Below are 22,798 nucleotides of genomic sequence, written 5' to 3'. Positions count from 1 at the left end.
CTTCCTAAAGCCAGGTGCACCTGTGCTTTTGTAGGCTTTGTTTCCTTTAAACAGCAAACTCACAGAAGGCTAACAAAAATTTTCCATTTTAGCCACACTATGTTGGCTTTTTGGCATGCATTTGTAAATTACAGACGCTTTGCTTCAAAAACTGGAAGGAGAAAATAACTTCCAGATCATTTGCAGCTGTAACAACTGATACAGTCACTTTCTCTGAGGAAAAAAAAGATCAGTTTTTATAAATAATGACACATATCATTCTTAAATAATTAAGTGGCACACAGGCATAATAACAAGCTTTTAATTAAATGAGACTTGGCATGGACAGAAGCGCAGGTAGTGACACACAGGATAAGGATGAGAGGGATTTCTTTTGCTGTTAATTTGTATTTGAAGTTTCAGTGTAATACAGACTTCATTCCAGTCCTGGTAAACATACTGAATCAATTACATGTAGGCAAAGCCACCTGCAGCACCTATAACACTAGATGTGCTATTTGCCCCAAGCTGTTAAAACTACTGCCCTAACATATCACAGCTCTGCATAAATGCACTTCAAGAGGTTAAAATTCCCATCTGTTTCACTGCTTCTGTCTTCCAGTCAGGAAAGCACTGTGATATTGACCTTCTCCAGCTACCTTCATACACATGAGCACTCCCTGCCCACATGGTGCTGACCCAGTTTCCACTAATTTCAGCAGTATTTCTGCTCATGTGTAATAAGTACCTTTTCAACAGAGACTCCTTCAGAAGAAACCAAATCAACCAAAACTCCTTTTGCATAACCTACCAAGCAGTTATAAGTTACTGGCTACTGGATGCAGATGACAGACTGATCTGAACCTGTGACCTCTGAGGGACCTACACTCCCCCATTAACCGTCCCCCGAGAACCACGTTGATCAATTTTTTATAAAAGCACATACGTGCACTAAAGCACTGCAAAGGGAAAATTGGGGTTATCTGAACAGAAAAGCACAGAGTGAACTGGAAAGTCAAAGACTTTCACTGATGTATTATTTCTACGGTATAAAATGCCTACTTACTGCTTTACAGAAAACACTTCACATAAGGGGGGGTTTTGTTTTGCTTTTGGTTGAGTTTTTCCCCCCTTGAAGAATTCAGACAATAATCAGCACTGAAAGCTAAATCTATGCAAACATTAATTGGATTTAATGAATGCACACTGAGAAGAATTTGATGTAGGGAACTACATTCCAAAGAACTTTTAGCATAAAAGGTGATGCTAAAAAAACACCGTAACAGCTGACAGAAGGAGTACTGCTGGTTAATAAAGCCACATACTTGACCCACTGATACATCTGTCAGTAAATAATATTCTTGCAGAGGGTAGTTAGCAAGGAATCAGTGTGTGAGGTATCAATGAGTGAGAGATGTTTTATAGAGTAGAAAACACAGACATTAAAAAGACCCTGAAAACCGAATTTTAAATGTGTGATTTTTTTGTTTACCTTTCCCAGCAAGAGTTCTTATGCACCAGTTTTTTTGTATGGCTAGGAAGAAATAAATTGACTGTGAGGGCAGTGAGGCACTGGAACAGGCTGCCCAGAGAAGCTGTGGGTGTCCCATTCCTGAGAATGTTCAAGGCCAGGATGGATGCTGCTCTGAGCTACCCAGTCCAGCAGAAGGTGTCCCTGCCCATGGCAGGGGGGTTGGGACTAGATGGCCCTTAAGTTCCTTCCAATCCAAACCATTCTATGATTCTCCTGTCTACAAACCTACTTGAGCCAGGCATTCAAATTTAGGAACCTGTACTACATACCACTGAAAACCTTACAACACAAACACCACTAATAGTTTATGCATCCAGTTTCTGCCACAAGGCTCGAAAATGAAATGGCTACACCATATAGCAATAATTTTAACAGTGAACATGAATAGGATCCAAATCCAGGAAAACTCAACAGAGTAACTTCCACTGACTCAGCTATGTACCAAATCTTTAGTGCATAACTAGTTGACAAAAAACAGAAGAAATGAAGACAGGAAAAAAACCTCATGCACACTTAGTATTATGTTACTAATGTTTAAAAGCCATTCACTTGTGGGAAAAAAAAAGGAACGTCTTTCTCCTCTTTTCATGTGCTGATATTAAAAAAATGACCTACTGTAACCAGTGAGACACCACTAATAAAAGCTCCATGCTGAAAACAACTACGAGCTTACCCTTTACCCACACATAATTTTGATACAGGTATGCTAAATGCAGACGTCAAAGTCTACTTACATAGATGTTTTGCTTGCATTTGATTGCCAGTTTACTTGTATTTGAATATCAATTTGCAAGCTAATTAGAGAACATTGCTTAGCCCATTACAGGAAAATAGTGCTCCACCATTAACTGCAGTGCTATCTCACTAATTCCTTTAAAGACTGGCTTCAAACACCATCTTCATCTCCATTCAAAACAATTAGTGTACATTTATTTCACATTTTAAACTGCAGCGAATCAAATTTTTAAACACTTTAACAGATTGCACTGCTATTTTGATAGCTTTTATGTTATAAATTGAGCTTTTAGGGATTCTGACTTCCCTATTTAAGAGAATGTTAAACTGGAACTCACAGAGGGCCTTAAATAATTCCTTCTCTCTACAACCTGAGAGGCATATGCCATTAACTTTCAAAACCAAACAAAATCTACTTCTTAAAAGGCAGCACAGTGCACAAGAAAGAGCTGCAGGCAAGCAGACGCGATCATAATATTTGCCACTGCTCACAGGTCTGCCAAAACACAGCAGACGGTAAAAAAGAAGGAAAAAAATAAATCTAAATGGGCCAGTTTCTGAGCTCTGCAGGCAGCTCAGAGGAGGAGGAGACACACCTGAGCCGTGCTGTTCCTGTGCCCAGAGCATCAGTGGTACAGGCAGGCAGGAGCTGCAGCCAGCAGGGTGAGGGCTGGCAGCCGTGGGCAGCACTGGGTGCCCTGGTTCTCCGGGATTATCTGCAGCCAGGCTGGCAGGTTAATGGGATTGCTCACTGTCATCTGCAACCCAGCTAAGAACCGTCAGCACAATTCACCACTGTGCCCAGGGAGCGCTGGGATGCAGCAGCCATCAAGGGCAAGGGATGGCAGGGCACTGATCCTCAGCTGCCCAATCCTGGAGTGTATTAAAGCAGCAGGAAGAAAGCACTGCAGGGAGAAAAGAGGGTGGGATAAAACCTACCAGAGAATCTAACACTAAGGAGTTTAATTCAGTTATGACCTCCTTTTATCTCATCACCACTGACACACCTCTTTTTTCATTAATTTATCTCCTTTACCACAGCAGATCCCAGCAAATCAACAACTAACCTGACCCAGAAGAGAATGAGTCCAGAAAAAGAAGGAACAGTTTTGTGACGCATTACCTTGCTGATGAAACTCACTCATCCTGCAGCCACATCATTGCAATGCATTTGCAACAACAGGAAAGATTTACATTTTGGATATTTCCTCTTCTAGCTTTAACTAAGGCTTGTGTTTTCATACGCACTTAAAACTGCACATATAAACACACAAGGGGAGAAAAAATGAAAAAAAAAATTTGTGGTACCAAATAACCTGTAACAAAAAGCAGCAGTGGGTTTTAATAACACCTCACAGATACTGATGCACCCTTAGTGCTCCAACTTAATGTTTCCTCCAAAACAGTGGACAAGTCATGATGTGAAGCTGTAGGTACTCTAGCTAACCTCATGTCTTGCCTATAGGATCAGTTTATCTTCAAAAGGCTCTTCCTTGTGCATGTTCTGATCTTGGCTGAATACTCAGATAATTATGTTTTTTAGCCTAAATTTCAAAAAAATTGAAGATGTGGGACAACGTGCTGTCATTTTGGTGTAAAGAAGGCCTGGTGGTTTCTCCTAGCAAAGCTTCTCAGCACCACGTGCTCACTTATTTCATACTGGTGAGCCCTACAGGGTCCTCAGCATTTCCTTAGGGTGGGTATTGGATGTCCATGGCTAGCTCAAACTGGATGCCAGGAGGAAATTTTTAAGTATTCCAAGATATTTTCCTTTTTACCTTGGGTCGCTTCTGCCTCCTCTTCCAACTAATGCGAAGTTTCTCTGCTCTTTCTAGGCTTGTGGACAACCTCTGCTTTCCCTTCCCCCTTGAATGACACCAGGGTTCCTAACTCCACCATCCATTCATACCTGGATTCTTCTGCATCCATCCTTTCCCCAGCCTCAGCTCCATTTTGCACTCCAGTGTTTCCCTCCATTTATCCCCCAACATTACTTTCCCCACCCTCAGGAGGACACATCAACCAGGGAGGGCATATGGAAATGAGTAGAAAACCATCTGTGCTGTGTTAAATTGGAAAGATTTACAGGGTACCAAAGGCTAGTTGCTCCTTCTACAGTCTAATTAGAAGATAATAGCAAGTCCAGCAAATTTCCTTTCCATCCAAAATCTGACTCAGTTTTTTTGCACCTTCCTTCTGCTCCTCCTTTCTCCTGAGTTTAGCAAGGCTGGCTCTGATGCCTAGGACATGTTGTGAAAGCTTGGAAGAGAACTCTTCCAAAGGTTATTATTTCCAGAATAAAAAAAAATGCCCTCACATTGAGTGTCCCAAGTTCAACCAAAAGCACTAAATCTGTCTCACTGCATTCAACCAAAATCAGAGCAGTTCAAACTGTACTCGGGATTTGTTGACTGACATCCAAGTCTTCAACACAGCAGTACCTGATTTGATTTGATGTGGTTTTTAAGTGTTTAAATACTAGAGGAGTTTATCTGTATTTAGTATGGTAGTATGTATTGCAATAAAGGATATTTCCTGCAATATCAGTTCAGTAGGATGCTCTCATAAATTTGTCTTCTGGGTTGTTAGAAAAATGCCAAGTCAACAGAAGATGTACTGTAGTCCTAAGTGACAAATTGTATTCCTAATTATAAATACCATTTTCTCCCATTATGCATGCTAACACACAAGGCTTCACCTGAGTTTCTGTTCCATATATTCCATATACTTATGTACCACACAAAGAAACATTTTTTTTTTCCATGCAGCTCTTGCATGCAACAGCAACCTTCTTCTGTAACTAAATAAATCACCCATACCCAGGGGCACCTTTGCCTGTTGGGGAGGTTTTCTGCACAGCTTTGCAGCCACCATTCCTTCCAGCCTTCCCCAGAGCCCTGGTCAGCTCTGAAGAATCCTCTAACAATGATTCCAGGGAAAATAATGGCCCCTTGGGAATCAAAGCCAGATGGTACAGCTTAAAATTGAACTAAGGCTACACTAAATGGTGTTAGAAAGACTATAATGCTAGAGCCAGCTTCAGAGGGCAGAAGGAAACATCCCCTTTGCCACCCTTCACTGAGCCATGCTCAGAGCCTACTGAGGCAGCTAACAATTCTGCTGTTGTAATTCAGATTTCTGCACACAGAAAGGATGCTACATTTGAGACCCTCGCAAGTAACCTGCTGAACATAGGAAAAGGGAGTAAGTACTAATTAATTCAGTGCATTGCAAGTAAATGCACTACAGACAGAAATTACTATCTGAACTGGACTAATTAACTAAGATAGTAATTTACAGATCCCAGAACACAGCAACCATTCAAGATTTCTAGAATTTCTCTGTAGTTCTGTTTTTCTCTTTATCAAGATGGAGTTATAAGAATCTACACAAGAAACGGAAGCAGCACTCCTTTTCCGGGGAGTAAGGGAGAATCATATTTCTTCTTTGGAAAAACTGTACAGAGTAGTTTATTTAAGATTTTACTATCTCACCTGCATTAAAAATATTCCATGACAAGTAAAAATTTTGTTTAGTACGTTTTGACAAGATTTTTTTTTTTTAGAATTCCTTCTTACCTAGAACTTAAGTTATAAATTCTTTGATACTGGATATACAAACTGATTCACATACTACATACAATTCCACAATAGCTTTACAGTCCACCAAGGGATAACAGAATTATGTTTCTGAAATGTTAGTCCTTTGTACACATTCATAACATCACTGCATTTCATTATTTATGCTTACTATCCATTTTAATGTATGTAATATTCATCATAGAAGCTTGAAATGAGATGATACCAACTTATAGTCAGTAGTTTAATATACAAAAATAAAATCAGGTATCACATACAAGTCAGACTAAAAAAGCAAAAAGGAGTCACCATTCAAATAGTATATTACTATTGTTCAGCAGGGTGAATATATGCTATATATACTCTAAAATATAATCCATGTTTAAGCAGTTGGTAAAAGGGAAAAAAGAAATGACATCTCAAGAAAAGCAGTCTCTTGCTTCAGCAAAAGAAAGCTATAATTTTCAGGGGACGAGTATCTAAGAATAGATTAAGAGCTTGGTACATGAACACACAACTGGTATCACAAAACAGGTACTGTGCTAGCATAGTGAAAGCAAACAAAAGCAGCTCTTCCAATCCAAAATGGCAAGATCCAAACTGACACTGGAGAATTTAGGATGCTGTGGGGTATGGAAAGAGTACAAACAGGATAACTGTTTGAGAAAAGAAGATGAAAAGGAATAAAAAGGCAAGAAACCAAGAACTGGAATGCAACTGTAACATACAATAAAACAACAAGGCACAGCATCACCAAGTAACAGCAACAGAATTCACTCTGCTTCTCAAAGAAGAGGGCAAAACTAAACCCACTAAATCTTAAGCGTAACTCAGGGGGAAAAAAACATCTTAACAACAGAAGCTTCTGGAAAAAAAAAATTCACTCCCACTAAGGCTTAAAAGAGTAACTAGAAGGGGATGGTAGGTTGTAGTGGTTTTTACTATCTTTTTTCTTTTTTTTTGCAAGAGGGGGCAGGGTGAAGAGTACAGGAAAAAAAATTCAGAAAACAATACATTTGGGAAGAATTGAAACAATTTTTCCCCAGCTTGCCGGCAGCTCATAGAGAGACCCCATCTATCTGAGATTGTTTGGCTGTCTGCCTGGAAGGAACTTGTCAACTTGTCTTTTTGCTTAAGGCAAGGAGACTTCAAACAAAGTGGTTACTATTTTCATTTTTTTAATAGAAGAAAAAAAAAAAAAGAAGGCCAAAATCTTATTCCTGGGTAAAGACTAATTTCCTTCTTGGAAAATGTAATTCTTTTAGGACACTTTCCTTGGTTCTAGTTAATCCACCTTAAAAGATGTGCTCCTGTCTTCAGTTTTAAGCATTATGACTTTTTAAAAGGAATTTTATTCTTAGCGGATGGTAGACATTTGTGTATGTAGAATAATAAAACAACACTAGCAACAAAGCCAAGTAGCTTCACCTGGGACAGACAGCGTCCATGTAACCCTCCAGCACATCATGAAGAAACTCTTAAACACCAGGCCATGCCTGAGGGCCACACTCCCAACACCACCACGTTTCTGGGTTGAGACCAATTGGTATTTTCAGTGGTAAACTATGAAATAAGTCTGTGGGAATGCAAAAACCAAGTTTTGCCACTCAGTTTGAAATCATCAAAACAAACTCTATTTTCTAAGCATTTAACTGCTAGAGGAGAGAAGGCAGCAGGGACACCATGGCTCTGTTTAAGCCTACAAGGTCACTCAGAAAAAAAGTCTGAAGGAGTGGGAGTGAAAGTTTACCCCAGATAAATTGGCTAAGCCCGTTCATTTAATGGTTTCATGAGCACTTGGTACCAGGCTCAAAGAGGAGGGAAGGCATAAGCGTGCCTTTTTTGGCAGAGCTGATGCTTACTGTGGCTTAAAAGAAACTGCAGTGTTAATCATCAATAATCACTGCTTATCTCTGTGATCAACACCAAAACATCTTTTTTCTTTATCATTCTGCAACGCAAAGACCTTAGAAATATTTCATAGCCACACAGCATTCAAAACAATGGTTTAGGAATGAATTTTCTTAGCAGAAAACTAAAATCATGCATTTAGCAACAGGACAGACAATGTTAAAATAACATCTCTGAGAGATAAGAAACTGCTACAATAATTATCAGCATAATAATCTCTAAGAAATGATTCTGCAAACCATTCAAGTAACCTTTTGAGGTGAATGATTTTAGCTGAAAACGCTTTATTTGTATCTTAAAATTTGCAGGATATAGAACAAAGATTAGATAAACATGCTGGACATATCAAACTGCCACAAGTACTCTTCCCTGGATGAACTACAAAAATGTGATAAAACCAGTGCAAGCAAGGGCATTTAATATATAAAACGGAACTCCCTCTTGACTTAACCTCTTCTTCCCCGAACACCACATCTTATTTATGGCTCTCCCAACAGTAATCACATTTTATTTACAGAAACCAGTTGTAAGTACTGTGCCTTCAATCTGGGTTAGATATCTATTTCTATTAGCTGATGACTGGAGACTTATTTGCATATTATTTATTTTCTTTTTTAAATGTTGAAGGATTTAAGTCCTAAAAAATTTCAAAGTATATTACATTTTAAAAGAGCTGGGGGCTCAAGTAGTTCCATGGTTTTATTACTAAGAGAATTTTTAGGAATGAATGAAGTTTCTCTTAATTCTGCTTCTGGAATTATTATTTTTTTCCTCCCTTTACAGAAATTAAGGTAGTAGTTATGAAGTCATCTAGATCCTCGGTAAAAATCACTGTAATTTCAATGAAGCTACTGGTATCAAGTGAAACAACATGTCAAATATAGTAAATAAATTTAATATTAGGCCTATAGGACTTGTCTTAAATATATCTAGTGACCTGAGCATCATGTACCTTGAAGTCAGACTTGCCAGACGTTTTACAAGACAAATTGTAGGGTACCAGCTTCAAAGAGTCTCCAAGGGTAGGACCAGTGAAGTCTGTTCCAGGGGAACACAGGACCAGGGGGCACTGGTGACACTAAGCCAGAAGGAGGCAATAGGGGACAGCCTATATGGGGCAGGTCACCTCCAACACAGCTCAGTCACAGCCTACAAAAGGAGAAGTTTCCAACTTCTCTGACCTCTCAACCGGAATCATCTTCTCCATTTCCTCATCCTGAAACCAAGGGCAACAAGGGCAGCCCTCATTCTCTTCCCCCTCCCCCCATTAATAAATGTGGAGCATTTTTTCCATTTTCCAATTTAAGTTATTCTAAATATATATTGCTCCACCAATTTTTCACATACTGGGACAACTGAACACCTGGACAAGAACTGAATGTGTAGTTGCCTCTCATGCCCTCGTGCAAAAAGGGAAAAAACAGTTGATGCTGTCATAATGTCCTAGCGGTATGAATGAACAAAGTAATTATGAATTATTCTTAAATGCAATGGGGACAAGTTCAATCCTCCATCAAAAACAAGTACCACTTAAACACAGGATGAAAAAAAAACCTCTTCAAAAAACATACAGTATAGTGCAGTGCAAGAAAATTTCTTATAATAGTGTTTTAAAAGCCAGATATCCTATGTTACTGCAACAAATGGAATGCAGAGACCAACAAGTCATATGATAATTCTAATTTTATTTAAGTTTTGGTGCGACAGAAGCCAACAAACTTAAGAGAAGCCTGTCCCCCAATGTACTAGACAAAAGCAAACAAGCAAGACACGTGATGAACATATGGTCATTTTTTTGGGCAGTATTTTAAGAAGCAAGTTGTCAAGAAATCAGCAAGTTTGGATCAAAGTACTCTATAGATAACTGAGATGTTCATAAAGCCTCTGTGCTGGTGGTATCGATGCACAAAACCAAATAAAATTAAAGCCTTCATCTCTAAAACACACAGAAACTAGCGTATCTACAAGGATATTGCAAGGTTATACAGGTAGAAAATTAGAAGCCCCAACCCAGACAGAACATAATCTGGTGACAGATTACTATTAAAAGACAATTTTTAAAAGCAATCTTTCTAGGAAAAAGGAGAGCTAAGAAGAACCTCCATCAAATATGAGTAGTAAAATAGGGACAAAGGATGAGGAAAAGGCTGAGGCACTTGGTGCCTTCTTTGCCACAGTCCAGCCATAAAAAGCCAGTTGTTCTCTGGGTACCCTGCCCCTGAGCTAGAAGACTGAACAGGGAGCAAAGTACAGCCCCCATAACACAAGGTGAAATTCTCAGTGACCTGCTGCATCACTTAGACACATACAAGTCTATGGAGCCAGATGGGATCCCCACAAAGGTATTGAAAGAACCAGCAGAAGTGCTCAGCGAGCCACTTTCCATCAATTATCCATCCTGCATGACCAGGGAGGTCACAGCTGACCAGAGGTGAGTAAATTGGATGCACAGCTCCAAGAAGCTGGAAGGAGGATCTGCAGAGCTACAAGACTGTCAGCCTGACTTCAGGGCTGGGGAAGGACATGGAGCAGATCACCCTGAGTGCCACCATGCAGCACACAGAGGCCAGCCAGGAGATCAGACCCAGCCAGCCTGAGTTCATGAAAGCCAGGTGCTGTTTGACTGGCCTGATCTCCTGTGATGACTGTGTGACCCACTTAACGGATGAGTGGAAGGCTGCAGATGCTGTCCACTGACACTTCAGAAAAGCCTGACACCCATTACCACAGTATTCTCCTGGAGAAACTGCCTGCTCATGGCTCGGGTGGGTGCACTGTTCACTGGATAAGAACCCAAAATTGTCCAGACAGCCAGGCCCAGGGAGTGGTGGTGAATGGAGTTACATCCAGCTGGCCACCAGTGGTGCTCCCCAAGGCTCACTGCTGGGGCCAGCCCTGCTCAATATCTTTATCGATGATGGGGATGAGGGGATGAAGTGCACCTCAGCTGGGCAGGAATGCTGATCTGCTGGAGGGCAGGAAGGCAACACAGAGGATCAGTGAGCCAAGGCCAACTGTATGACCTTACTGTTCTCTACAAGTACCTGAAAGCAGGTTGTAATATGGTGGGGGTTGGTAGTTTCTTCCAGAAACAAGTGAAAGGACAAGAGTAAATGGCATCATCATCCATCAGGGAGGTTTATATTGGATATTAGGAAGAATTTCTTCAGCAAAAGGGTCAGCAAGCATTGGAACAAGCTGCCCAGGAAATTGTTGGAGTCATCATCTCAGGAGGTATTTAAAGGACATGCAGATGTAGCGCTTAGGGATGTAGTTTAGTGGTAAACTTGGCAGTGCTGGATTAATGGACTGACTTTATGGTTTTAGAGCTCTTTTCCAACTTAAATAATTCCATGCATTTAGATAGGCGAGGCGGCCGAGATCAGAATCAGGCACATGATTATCCCTACGAAGCAAATGTCATGCAACTATACTTAACTTCCAGCATCATCCAAATCTAGTTTAATAACCAGAAAATAGGCTTTTGACAACAATAGTATTTCAAAATGACAGTGTAATTAAATTTAAGTCAAAGCTATGCAATGATGGACTGTATGTTTATGTGTAACCAGCAAATTATATGCTTTTAAGTATGTCAAAATTTTCAAAAGAATTAACCAGTGCAGTAATTCAGTTGAGGAAACGGTAGTAGGAAAAAAGACTCCCCCAGGTCATTTTTCAACCAGCTGATATGATGTGATACATACCATTTGCCTCATACAGTGTTTCCAATTCCTACTTCCCTAAAATGTTATGCATTTTAATACCATTCAAGGACAAACCAACAGTCATGCTTCACTCACTTCTGAGAAGCAAGGGAAGGGACTGTGGGACTGGGATGAATAATGAGACAGGAAGTCAGTTTGTCATCCTATGTTACTAGTTCAGACTCAGTTAAAGCTGATCAGACATTATCATCAGGTTTGCATGAGCAATGACAACAGACAATTAGTGCCCAGTCTACTGTGGTTCCTAACTGGTGGGAAAAGGGAAAAACTGCAGAAACAGCCTTGATTCCAAAGAGAGAAAAGAGAAACTTCCACAGAACAGGGTAGATATCAAAACTTGTGTGATCTCCATTTCAAGAGGAACTGATGGTATGACAGTTAAGCTGCAACATTTGGTGGTTTCAAGGCAGCACCTTTGGAAAGCATTTGGCTGCTGTGCTCTGCATCCCTGTTTCTGCACCCTGCCTGTGTTTGTTCATCACATACCAAGGAATTCTTGTGCTGACGTCTACTACAGGAGTATACAGGAGAGCCATCTATTAACTCCCATTTGGTGGAAAAGTGAGGAATATTCTCTTTCCTCTTTATTATTTTCTCAATTGGCAGAACATTTACTTCAATACATAAATTTCTAAGCCATCTTTTAATAAAAGAAAAGTCTGTGCTGGTAGAATATACTTTCTTGAAACTGAATAGAGAAAGCTTTAATAACCCAAGTTTAAATACACTAAAGCTAATCAATTCATCCTGCATTCAAGTTTCCATTATACTTCTAAGAAAGCACAAAACAGGTCTGTAAAATATAATTAACGAGAGACTGCTACATACAGCATGTAAAATCAAGACTACAGCTTTTATTTCATTTGTTTTGCAGACTCATTAGAATTTTTTTTCATTTACATGTCTTGAACTGTGTAGCCAAATTTATATGTGAAAGAAACAACAAATTAAATTAAATTAGTCCTTATTTAAGCTGTATTTGAAACTGTCTAAAACCGATGTTCGTAGTTCCACAATTTCCAAATTATATTTTAAAAATTATGTTAGCGGTTCAGAAAACAGACAAATTAATGCAGATTTTTGAAAAATGTTGTACTTCTGCAAGCTTGTATACTGAAACATAACTGGCTGGGAAATCCCACTCTATCCCTGCAAAATAGAGACACAAAAAGAACAGTGAACTGAATTCCCAACCTGGACAAACCTGGGCAGGTGTACTGATTGCAGGGCATCCCTGGCGGAGGAAAGGGTTTGTGCTCACCGAGCAGGTCATCCCCAGCCTGGGCACTGTGCCATTTGGATGCAGGTAGGTGCCAGGGTGAGAGAGCAGTGCACTGTCCCTGGGACAGCCCTGGCACTGTCCTGCCTCTCCTGGCACACCTCCTCACAGAGCCTGCAGTGCTGCGGTCACTGACCAGGGGCTCACAGACAACCACTCTTCACGCTGCTGCCCATCCCACTACTTGCTTCCTAGAGGTGTCTCTCCTCAGATTGCCACGAAAAAGCAGTAAGGGAACTACCTCTGCACTAACATGAGCACTAGCACTGGGTGTAACTGCAGTTCTTCTATGAGAGGAAAAGCAAAACGAAATTTTCTTTACCTCCTCATGCATAGATGGGCTGTAAGTACAGACTAATGGCATGCAGATTGTCAATGGTAGTAAGAAACATCACTGTGAATGCTGTGCCAAGAATTAGAGGATAATAATGGGAAGTTCTGCAACACTCAGTGTTCTCAAGTTACAATCAGAGGTGCATGTGCTGCCACTAATGCCAACTGATTTTCCAAGTCCTATGATCAAGAAATAATCACAGAGCAGCCTATGTTCTCTCCTGAAAGAGTTTGCGTCCTATTTAAGGATGAAAATGCTCCAGAGTGACTTATGGCTACAACTAGAAGAAACAAAAAAGTTCAAAATATGTTTTCTAACAGTACCATTGAGAAGAGGCTGTCCTCCATGTACACTCCTTGAGACTACTGCACTGTGAACATCTTCTGGAAATCCAGTCTTGCAAGACAAATCTTCACAGGTTGCTTTTATCGGTGCCTGAAACACAAGATAAAATGTATGTAATACTTGCAACCCACATTCACCAGAGAAACATTCCAGTTGGCACATACTACACTTTAGTGCTGTCTTGTACAAGCAGAATCTCTGTTTCTGAACGACTGCAATTAGGACTGCAAGGGCAAAGGGTTAATCTTTCTGATAACTGGAATGGAAGGAACAAATCCCACTTGTCTGGTAAGATCTAAATAATACACCATCTTGATTCTTTTGACAACTGAGCATTTCCACTAAACCAGACATCTAGACTGAAGGGGAATGATAAAGGGAACAAAAACATTCCTTCCTCTGGAAATAAATGTTGCACAAAACACATCTCAACTTTTTCACAGCCCGATTGCTCGAAAGGGATCACTTCAACCACTGGTGTAAAATGCTTTATATAGAGTATTTCTATGTGAGGCTGCACCAGAACAAGTAAACTAAGACAAAATGTTACATTTGCAATAACTTAACAGAACTTATATTTGTGTTAGCATTCAAACAGATACCATATAAAGCCAAATGCTTCCAATGCAACTCCTATTTCAAAGGGACATTAAGTTAAAAGGAGAGCAGCTCATTAAATTTGCACAATGGAAGAGCTGAGCCACTGAAACTGTTTGTTCTCTCACTTATTAAAAAAGTTTACCCTCAAATCACATTCTTAAAAGAGCTTCATAAAAGCCTTTCCATTAAGAAATATAATACAGCATTTGGAAACTTGTTTGTTCTGTAGTCTTCCATGTTCGTAAAATACTTCTGGTAGCAAAGCTATTTTCCAGGACATCTTGTTGCCTATTTGGAAAGAAAAACAAAACCAAACCCAAGCATTTTCTGTGGCAAAGGACTAAGATTTCTTTTCAGTGGATTGGTTTTGTCTCATTTTAGTACTGCACAAGACAATGGCCCACCTTACATGTGGCTACATGACTCTACATTGGCAAACCCTTTTCACAATGTAGACAGCAGGGAGGTCAGCTCCCACTGCAGCCTGGACTGAGATATAGCCAAGAAATTGGGACAGCTCTCACACAATCTCAAACACCTCCACATGCCAAACAAAGGCCTATCCAGATGCATGCCCAGATGTAGTATATGGTCTTGGACAGCACAAGCAACTGTGTGATTATATCATACTTAAATCTGACCAAGACTTAAATTAGATTTTCCTGTTTGCTTTCCAGATGGGCTTCCATCAAGCAGACCGACTCAAGGCCCCGTAAGCTTCCCTGCATCTTGCAAAGAAAGCCCTACAGGAAAAAACAAAAGAGGGATGGAGAAAGAGGAGATGATGGTGTTACACCCGTTCACCCTAGTAACCTCAAGGAAAGAGAGCATTAAAGCAGAGGTGGGACAGGAGCACCTCCAATGACAAGGGTTTACTCAGGGAAAGAGGACTAGGTGGAAGTGTAATTTCTCCACTGACAAACATGGCCAAACTCGGCATGTCGAGCCCTGTTGGAACTTAGTTTTATCACTAATACAAGGAGGCATCTGTAACTCATTGCATTGATTTACACCAACAGCATCCTAACTGTGCAGCTCAACACTGACACTAGCAAAACCAAAATAAATTAAAAAATTTACTAACTCGCAAGTTAATGCAATATCCAGGTATGCAGTATCCAGGTATATCTCAGTAAGAGAACTTGTAATTATCAAGTTTCAGATTAACTTAAACTGTTGTGATTTAAGACCTTCATGGGTATTTCACCTGTGTACAATTGCTTAAGTAGTTTATAATGTTTATATGGAGACCCTAAAGAGAAAGCAAATAAAGCAACAGTTTAGCTACCACAGAACAATGTTCCCTACAAAACTGGAACCAAGATCTGTAGCTGTGTGGAAACAGTTTATTTATACATTGAGTTTTTAAGATAACAAGATGGCAAATCAAAAATAAAATTTCAACCAGCCAGTTTCCTAAGCTTTAAACTCAAATCACAGGTTTGATAAGGTTTCCATAATTTGAAAGAAAAATAGCAAGATTCATTTAAACTACTGCACAAAAGGTGACTTCAAAGTAATGTGGTGGAAAAGGAAATAGAAGTCTTCCATGGTATCTTTGAAACCAAAAGCTACTGGCTGGGCAGCTGAGGAGACAGCAGAATTTTTAACAAGACTGCACCGATGTGTTTGGGAATCTTGCAGCCTTTCCAGTAATCTATATGTACTAAACAGCTCTTATAAACTGAAACAATGCCCACTGAAACAAAGGCTGGGGAACATGAATAGAGAGCCTTCTTTATTCTTTCATTTGCAGCCATCAATTTTATCCAGAAACAAAAGACTGTACTCTGCTCTCCAAAAACAGCCCTTTGTAAAGATTGTTTCAGAATGAAAACACAAGGGAAGGAAGAATTCAAATTTTCAGCAATTCTTAATCACCCTGTGTTAAGCATTCTGAATTAAGTAGAAGTTGCAACTTCAGACACACTGGGTCACATCAAGTTCAGCCTAAGAGTACTGCAAGACTTAAACCATTTTAACTCTAAGAAAAGAAGGATGCTGAAATATTTTTATCCCCTTATCTGGGGCAAAAGGCGAAAGCTAGTGAAGATTATGGAACGCATTATTATAATTTACAGGATTTTGTGTGATTAGTACAATTCCCAAGACACTTTCAAATTTAAGATAATATTACTTGTACATTCATCTGCAGAAGGACACTACTTTAAAAAAAACCCATCTTTTTAAGACAGAAAGCAATTACCTTAGCTTGTACCTACATAAAACCTGCTCAGTGGAGTCACAAAGCTTTCAACAAGCTCAGCACTTGGGAAATTCTCCTCTCAAGTACTACCAGACGTTGTGACAGCAAAATAAAATTACTTCTAAAAAACTATTCTGCTTTCCTCATCCTTTATGACTTGTTCAGCCATTTTTAACTGCTAAATGAGTGATAAGCATTACCATCTCCAGATGCTAGAGAGATAGTCACACATGGTATCAGATCATGCATATAAGCTCAGTACTGTAGATCTCAAATATAAATGCAACAGGAAAACGGCAATTATGAAGCAACATGATGTAAATTAGAAGTCTTCTGTCAAAACTGTTATTCAATCAATTAAAAGAATTCACCATTTTGATATAGTTAGGCAGTTAAGCCTGCAGTTTTGACATCCTGCTCCTCTGTTACTTTACTTTCATCTCTAGATATGAAAACTGTGGTTTAATTCCAAAGCTGTATTCCAGTTTGATTAAAAAAAGAAAAAAACTAAAAAAACAACCAAAAAACCCCAACCCACCAAAAAACCCCAAAACCAAAAATACCATTAACAACCTGTTTACAATCTCAAGTGTATAATTGTAACTTAGTCCCATAGGAAAAGAAGCCTAGGCAGTAAAATGAGAAACCAAGAGGGGTATGTATCAAAGAAAGTATCACAGTACAGAGTATAATTGAACACAGTACAGTTACCAATTGCCAAGTCTAGCCAATTCACAGGACATTATTGTGGGAAGTTCAAAACATGTCTGACATAATTATATGTATGATGAAGCAAGAATGGAGTATTTGAGCTCTTCCTCCTTAATAACCAACATTCATTTACAACTACCACAGTAATATTCAACTTAAGCACAGATCACAGAAACATTTGTGACTGTGTTTAAAGACTGGGTGTTTCTTCATTAATTTAAAAGCCAAGATGATACCCTTGCAACTTAGGTTCTAGAGAACTCTAAAAATTAGAGATTGTTCTGTCCATTTTTAGTTTTGTGTACAGACATTATGTGACACAAGGGGATATGCTGTACAAGGTGGTAATATTTAGTAACGAGTTTCTACTTACTGTCGTAAGGCATAAGAAAGATACCCTGGATGACAAAAACATCTCTGAAAATCTTTAGATACTGAATTCAGAGTGTTCAGCAACTCTCTTAAATCCCCAACTTGCTGCAAACAAAGCTGCCAACAGTTTATACTCTCACAGTACTCGGTACTTCAGCAAAAGTAGTCAAGTACAATTTGTTTTCAACCATCGAGTGAGTGCAACTAGAGAAAAGTGCCTTTCATTCAAACTGTTCTGGAAGCCAGAAGCTTCCAAAGTGGGTGCCAGGCCACATCCTCCCAGAGGTCATTCAGTTACAGCAGAAAGGGCTTTCGTTACACCATCTTCACTTCTAATCAGTGCTCTACTTTGTGAATCACAAGATTTTAGATCAGAAAATCCAATTTCTTAAACAAACACTTAGAGCTCTCAAGTACCTTCCCCAAGTAAGAGAACCCAAAACTTTTATGCTACTATCTGGTTTAAAGTAACTTGCCTTAAACCACCAAAGGTTCACAGAATTATAATATGCCTTGAGTTGGAAGGAGCTGTACAAGTCATCTATTTCCACCCTTCCTACCCATGGGCAGGGAGACCTTCAACTAAACGAGTGAGACTTTCTCAAAGCCCCATCTAACCTGGCCTTGAACACTTCCAGGGATGGGGCATCTACAACTTCTCTGCACAACTGGTTCCACTGCCTTGCCACCCTCCCAGTGAGGAGTAACTAATCTCAACCTACTGTTTTTCAGTTTGTAGCCATTCCTACTTATCCTACCTCTACATACCCATGTAAAAAGTCTTTCTCTCTGGTCATGTCCAGCCCCTCATCCAACAGTACCAACAACCCCTGCTCTGCATCTGTTCATCCCCCAGTTTTACAAACCATGCTCACAGCCAATCCTGTTAACCCCTAATGACAGACAATATTCAATTGCTCTACTAAATATTAAGATAATTATTTAGTATACCCCACATAGCTCAAACCCACGATCCAAGTTTTCCCCCTCCCTTAACTAGGAGAACATGGGAGTGGCTGCATCTTCCAAAACACATGGTTCTTCAGGTAAGCCACAGCTCAGAGAATAATATCTTAAAATTTCTGTATGTCTAAGTTTTAATAATTATTTTAATAATAACTTTTTAAAAAATGATCATGTATTTGACCACACATTCTAATTTCTCTACAAGAAAGGACATCTCTCTGATTTGGTAATAGCCATTGTATTGCTCACACTGAACGTATCAGCCCATAAACCGCTGCTATTCCATACAGGAGAATGCTGCATTTTCCTGACCTTTGGGCAAGGCCTTGAAAGGCCTCTTTGGGGGGATCACAAAATTTTAACTATGTCTTCAGCTGCTGGGTGATAATTATATGCTAATTATAAGTAATGGGAGAGTCCCTAGAGGAGTCTGTTGGTAAAAATATATTTTTTAAATATGTCAAGGAGTGCCTAGAGGAGAGTATAAACACACTTTTTGGAAAGATGGTATTTAATTAAATATACGAATACTGACTAAAACCAAATACTTTAAGTGAAATGCTGAAAAGATTTGGCAGTGAATCACCTTCCATCTTGGAAGCTGCTGATACTGTATCTGTTTTCATAAGTCATTTAAAAATAGAAAGCCTAATTTCCCTTCTTTATTCAGACAGAGCTCCCATGATCTTTCAGCAAGAAGTGCAGGATCAAATCAAATGATGAATCATGCACACTTGGATTATATACCTCTCAAGGTGAACAGCAACATGGTCCAACACCCAGGTGAAAAAAGGTCCCTCTCAGCTCGCTCACAGACTACAAATGCACTTGAGGAAAATACAGATCTTCCTTAAACTCATCCTGCAATAATGTTCATATGTCTTTCTTCTCAGGTTTCACCTCATTGTTGGCCAAGGAGAGAGTCTCAGTCAGTGGGAGGTGAGAATGCTTTACCACTACTCCTGCAAAGGATGTCAAGTATTCTTTTTGCCTTCATTATTCTCCACCCAAAGTTTGGACAATGCTCTCAGGCACACGGTGAGACTCTTGGGGATGGTGCTGTGCATGGCCAGGAGCTGGACTCGATGATCCTTATCGGATCATCAGCTTATTCTGTAATCTGTCTCACTGAACCTTACGCACAACTGGCGCTACTGGGTTAATAGAAGAACACAGGCTACTCCGTAAGGCTGCTATGTGCTCCTCCTACCCTTTAGAACAAGAGTTTAAAAACAAAAAAAATCCAGGGAACATTAGAGATTGCACAGCCTTTGGGAATAGACTTGTTGTGCTTTTTGTGTGTAGACTGTTTGAAGTAAGTTACACTCTCATCCTAATAGGAATGCTGGTAACTACCGAAACTACTGCAAGCTTTCTGAACTTTTTTTGTTACCCTAAAAAAAGCACTTGCAAAACCCATGAAAAACAGAAAGAGAGTTTAACTGCTAAATGATTTTGCTAAGCAGGAAAAGCCATTCAAAAATTCCTCTTCCTTACCACATGTCCCTTACACAATACTGTCTGTATTGAGTAAAAATAACTCTACTCACAGTTTCCTCAAGCTATTTTTAAATATAAACATGCAATTCTTTCACAACTAAACTGTCTCATGTGTTAGTACTCAATTATTAAATGAAGTAAGAAAATACATTATTGATATAAAAGCATCAATGAAACCAAGTAAGATAGAACATGACAGGGTTCTTCCAATGATGTTTCTGGGAGGTACTTCAACTTCTAGAAACAGAAAGGGAAACAACAGAAAGTTTTTGAATTACACACTCTCGACTAGATGTAGCTCAAAAATACGGTAATTTTGGGAAATATTTTAAAAACTGGTATCAAAACTATACATTCATCTTTCCAGCACACTGAGCTGCATGCCTAGGTAGCAGTACTACCCAGGAAGAGAGAGAGCAGTAGAAGGCTCTCTAGAAAACACACATCTATTAAAAATACATAGATTGACAACATAAGAATATATGCCCTCCAGTACACAAGCAGAGTATGTATTTCTGAGCTTGCCAGAATATCTGCCCAGATAATTTTGTGTATCAAAAAAATTCTGATAATATCCTGTTCTGTCAACCAATTACTTAAATTCAAAAAACGCATTGAATTACACAACCTTATCTGTCCTATAATACATGTAAAAAGGAGTTTTTTTAAAAAGGATTTTAAGAAAATATATTTAAATAATATATTCAGTTTAATATCCAAGGAAATTCAGCTCTGCAATTATCTGAATTTTGAGGATGTGTCAGTGTTATTACTACCACTTAGACAAGACAGATAAGGATTGGAGAGCTTTCTGCTGCAATACCCTGCCACATTTAACTTTTCCAGTGGAATCTTTGAAGACAAAACAAAACCAGAACACAAAGATCTACATTGAAAAACCTGAGATACTCCACATAACTACTCTGGTCAGGGGCTTATGAATGTGTTACAAAAAGCATTCAATTCACTACATTCAGTGTACTTTGAATGGTGTTGGTGTCTGTTGATGCAGTAATTTATCAGAGACACTGTAAAACTAATGCTTATACAGATTAAAAAAAAAAATCTAAGACACAGATATATTGTGAGAAACAGAAGATTGACCCACAATAGGAGATCTTGCTTGTTTCTACACAAAACTACGTTAATATTCCTCACCCCAATTCTGCCAAAGGACTACTGCTGCTGGGGGTAATTACTTGAGGGGTAGAGCTGGCAAGAAATGCCATTGCCAGATTCACAGCTGAGGCAGTTTAACAGGAGTGTCATTTAGGGTAGTAGCTTTATCACCTGGATACATTCACTAAGACCTGGAATAAGACCAAAACTGCCTGCAGAAGACAATAACTTACATCCTCTGTCATCATAATTCAAATTCAAACCAGTCACCTGAGCTCAAAAGCCTCAAAAACTGCTTTATTGTTTACTTGCTTTTGATTTAGAAACAGTCAACATCCACGTAGTGATTCAATCAGCTGGTATTTAAAGAAATATATTTCCTTTTTGAGCAGTTTATTTCTAAGTTGTGTTCCAGTTTATTTCTTATAGTAGTTTCATTCCTGTAAATTCATACTGGCATTCCTTCGCTGGATTGGAATTGTTGCTTTAGCCAGAAAAACAAGACTTGCTCCTTTCATCCTATCTTCTGTCAGGATTCTTTTCATGTAATACTCCCAGACTCAGTTGATATGCTAACCAGCAAAACAGAGTGCAGTTTTCATTCCCTTATTTCTTGTGCAGGTTACACACTGCTAAAACTCTAAAGCCGTATTTCCTGTACATAAACAACATCCACAGACCTGCCCTTAAAATCTGGCTCCTGTTACAATCTTTCAAGTAATTCCATAACGACAGCTTTTCTACACCAGTAACGAATAACAAACTGATTAATGCTCTAGAATATCAAGGTAGATAGATGCTGTGTTGCAGAGAGGAAAAACTGAGTGAAAAGACTCAACATTTCAGAAGAACCTGATGCAAATAACCTCCTACAAACCAAAAGTAGTAGGTGTGACAACAGGGGAAAAAGTTAGCAATGCACCTAGCTGGTGAAGGTTCTTGCAGTAGGCATGATGGAAGAAGAGGGTAGGAAAAGAGAGCTCTTAAAATGAAAGTGTTGTACAGACATAGGTCTGTAAATCTGATTTCATACTCAAGTTCCAATTTTGTTACACGCTTTTAAAAATCAACCCTAACCTGATTTAATGTATACCCAAACAAAGGGGAAATTGGATTCCCCAACCATAACGTGCCAGCGACACTGAGTGATATATAAAAGCAACGCGGCTAGTTCCTGTCCTTAATTCAAAGCCTGTGCTTCAACTTCAAACCTGCCTTGGGTAAGGAGGAAAAAAAAAAAGATGGAATAAAAGCTTACTGCAGATTTTGTGCTTTAAAGATTTATTGAGATAGGAAGACTAAACAGAACTGAAAGCACATACAGTAAACAGCACATAAGGACTTAAAAAAAAACACACGAAAAAACCAATCCGACACACCAACAGCCGGTAAGTGGCACACACAAGTTTCTGAGCAGGGTGTCTGCTATCACATGCAGCCGCTCACGCTCAGCCGGACACTCCCGTGTCACGCCAGCCACCCCGCCGCGCGTCCTCCTAGGACTCAAGGGAAAATCCCCGGCTGCCGTGGAGCAGCGTTTCAGCACCTCGCCCGCCTGGCGCAAGTCATCAGCCCCTGGGAGCGCCTCACAAACTGCGCGAAGGACTCAACTGCCCGGGGACCCCGTAAGGGGACAGGAGTGTCAGAGAGACGGAGAAGTGAAGAGGAGACAGGAGGCCGGGCGGGCTCCTCCCGCCCCCGGTGCGGCGGAGGCAGCGGGGCCGCACCATGGACAGTGGCTGCGCCCGCCGCCTCCCCCTGCCCTGCGCCAGCCGCTGCGGGCGCGGCGGGAGGGCGCCCTGCCCGCCGCGGCACCCCGGCCCCGCCGCCGGCCTCGCCTCAACCCGCTCCCCCGGCCCGACAGAAATGCCCCAATCGCAAATACCATTAAGAGGCGATGA

The 22,798-nt window shown here is 39.9% G+C and overlaps 1 protein-coding gene across 1 annotated transcript in view; it reads right to left on the bottom strand.

The window, feature by feature from the left end:
* Positions 1-22,798, bottom strand: part of CDH2 (cadherin 2) — a 114,184-nt gene that overhangs the window by 89,648 nt on the left and 1,738 nt on the right. Inside the window, exon 2 of the mRNA XM_084213857.1 lies at positions 13,402-13,513. Coding sequence (XP_084069983.1) covers positions 13,402-13,513 — 112 coding nt within the window. The remainder of the gene's footprint in view (positions 1-13,401; positions 13,514-22,798) is intronic.

The sequence above is a fragment of the Fringilla coelebs genome (genome assembly GCF_963513975.1).
Source record: "Fringilla coelebs genome assembly, chromosome: 1".
NCBI lineage: Eukaryota > Metazoa > Chordata > Aves > Passeriformes > Fringillidae > Fringilla > Fringilla coelebs.
The sequence above is the reverse complement of the archived record's forward strand: the minus strand, read 5'-3'. Positions and strand labels throughout refer to the sequence as shown.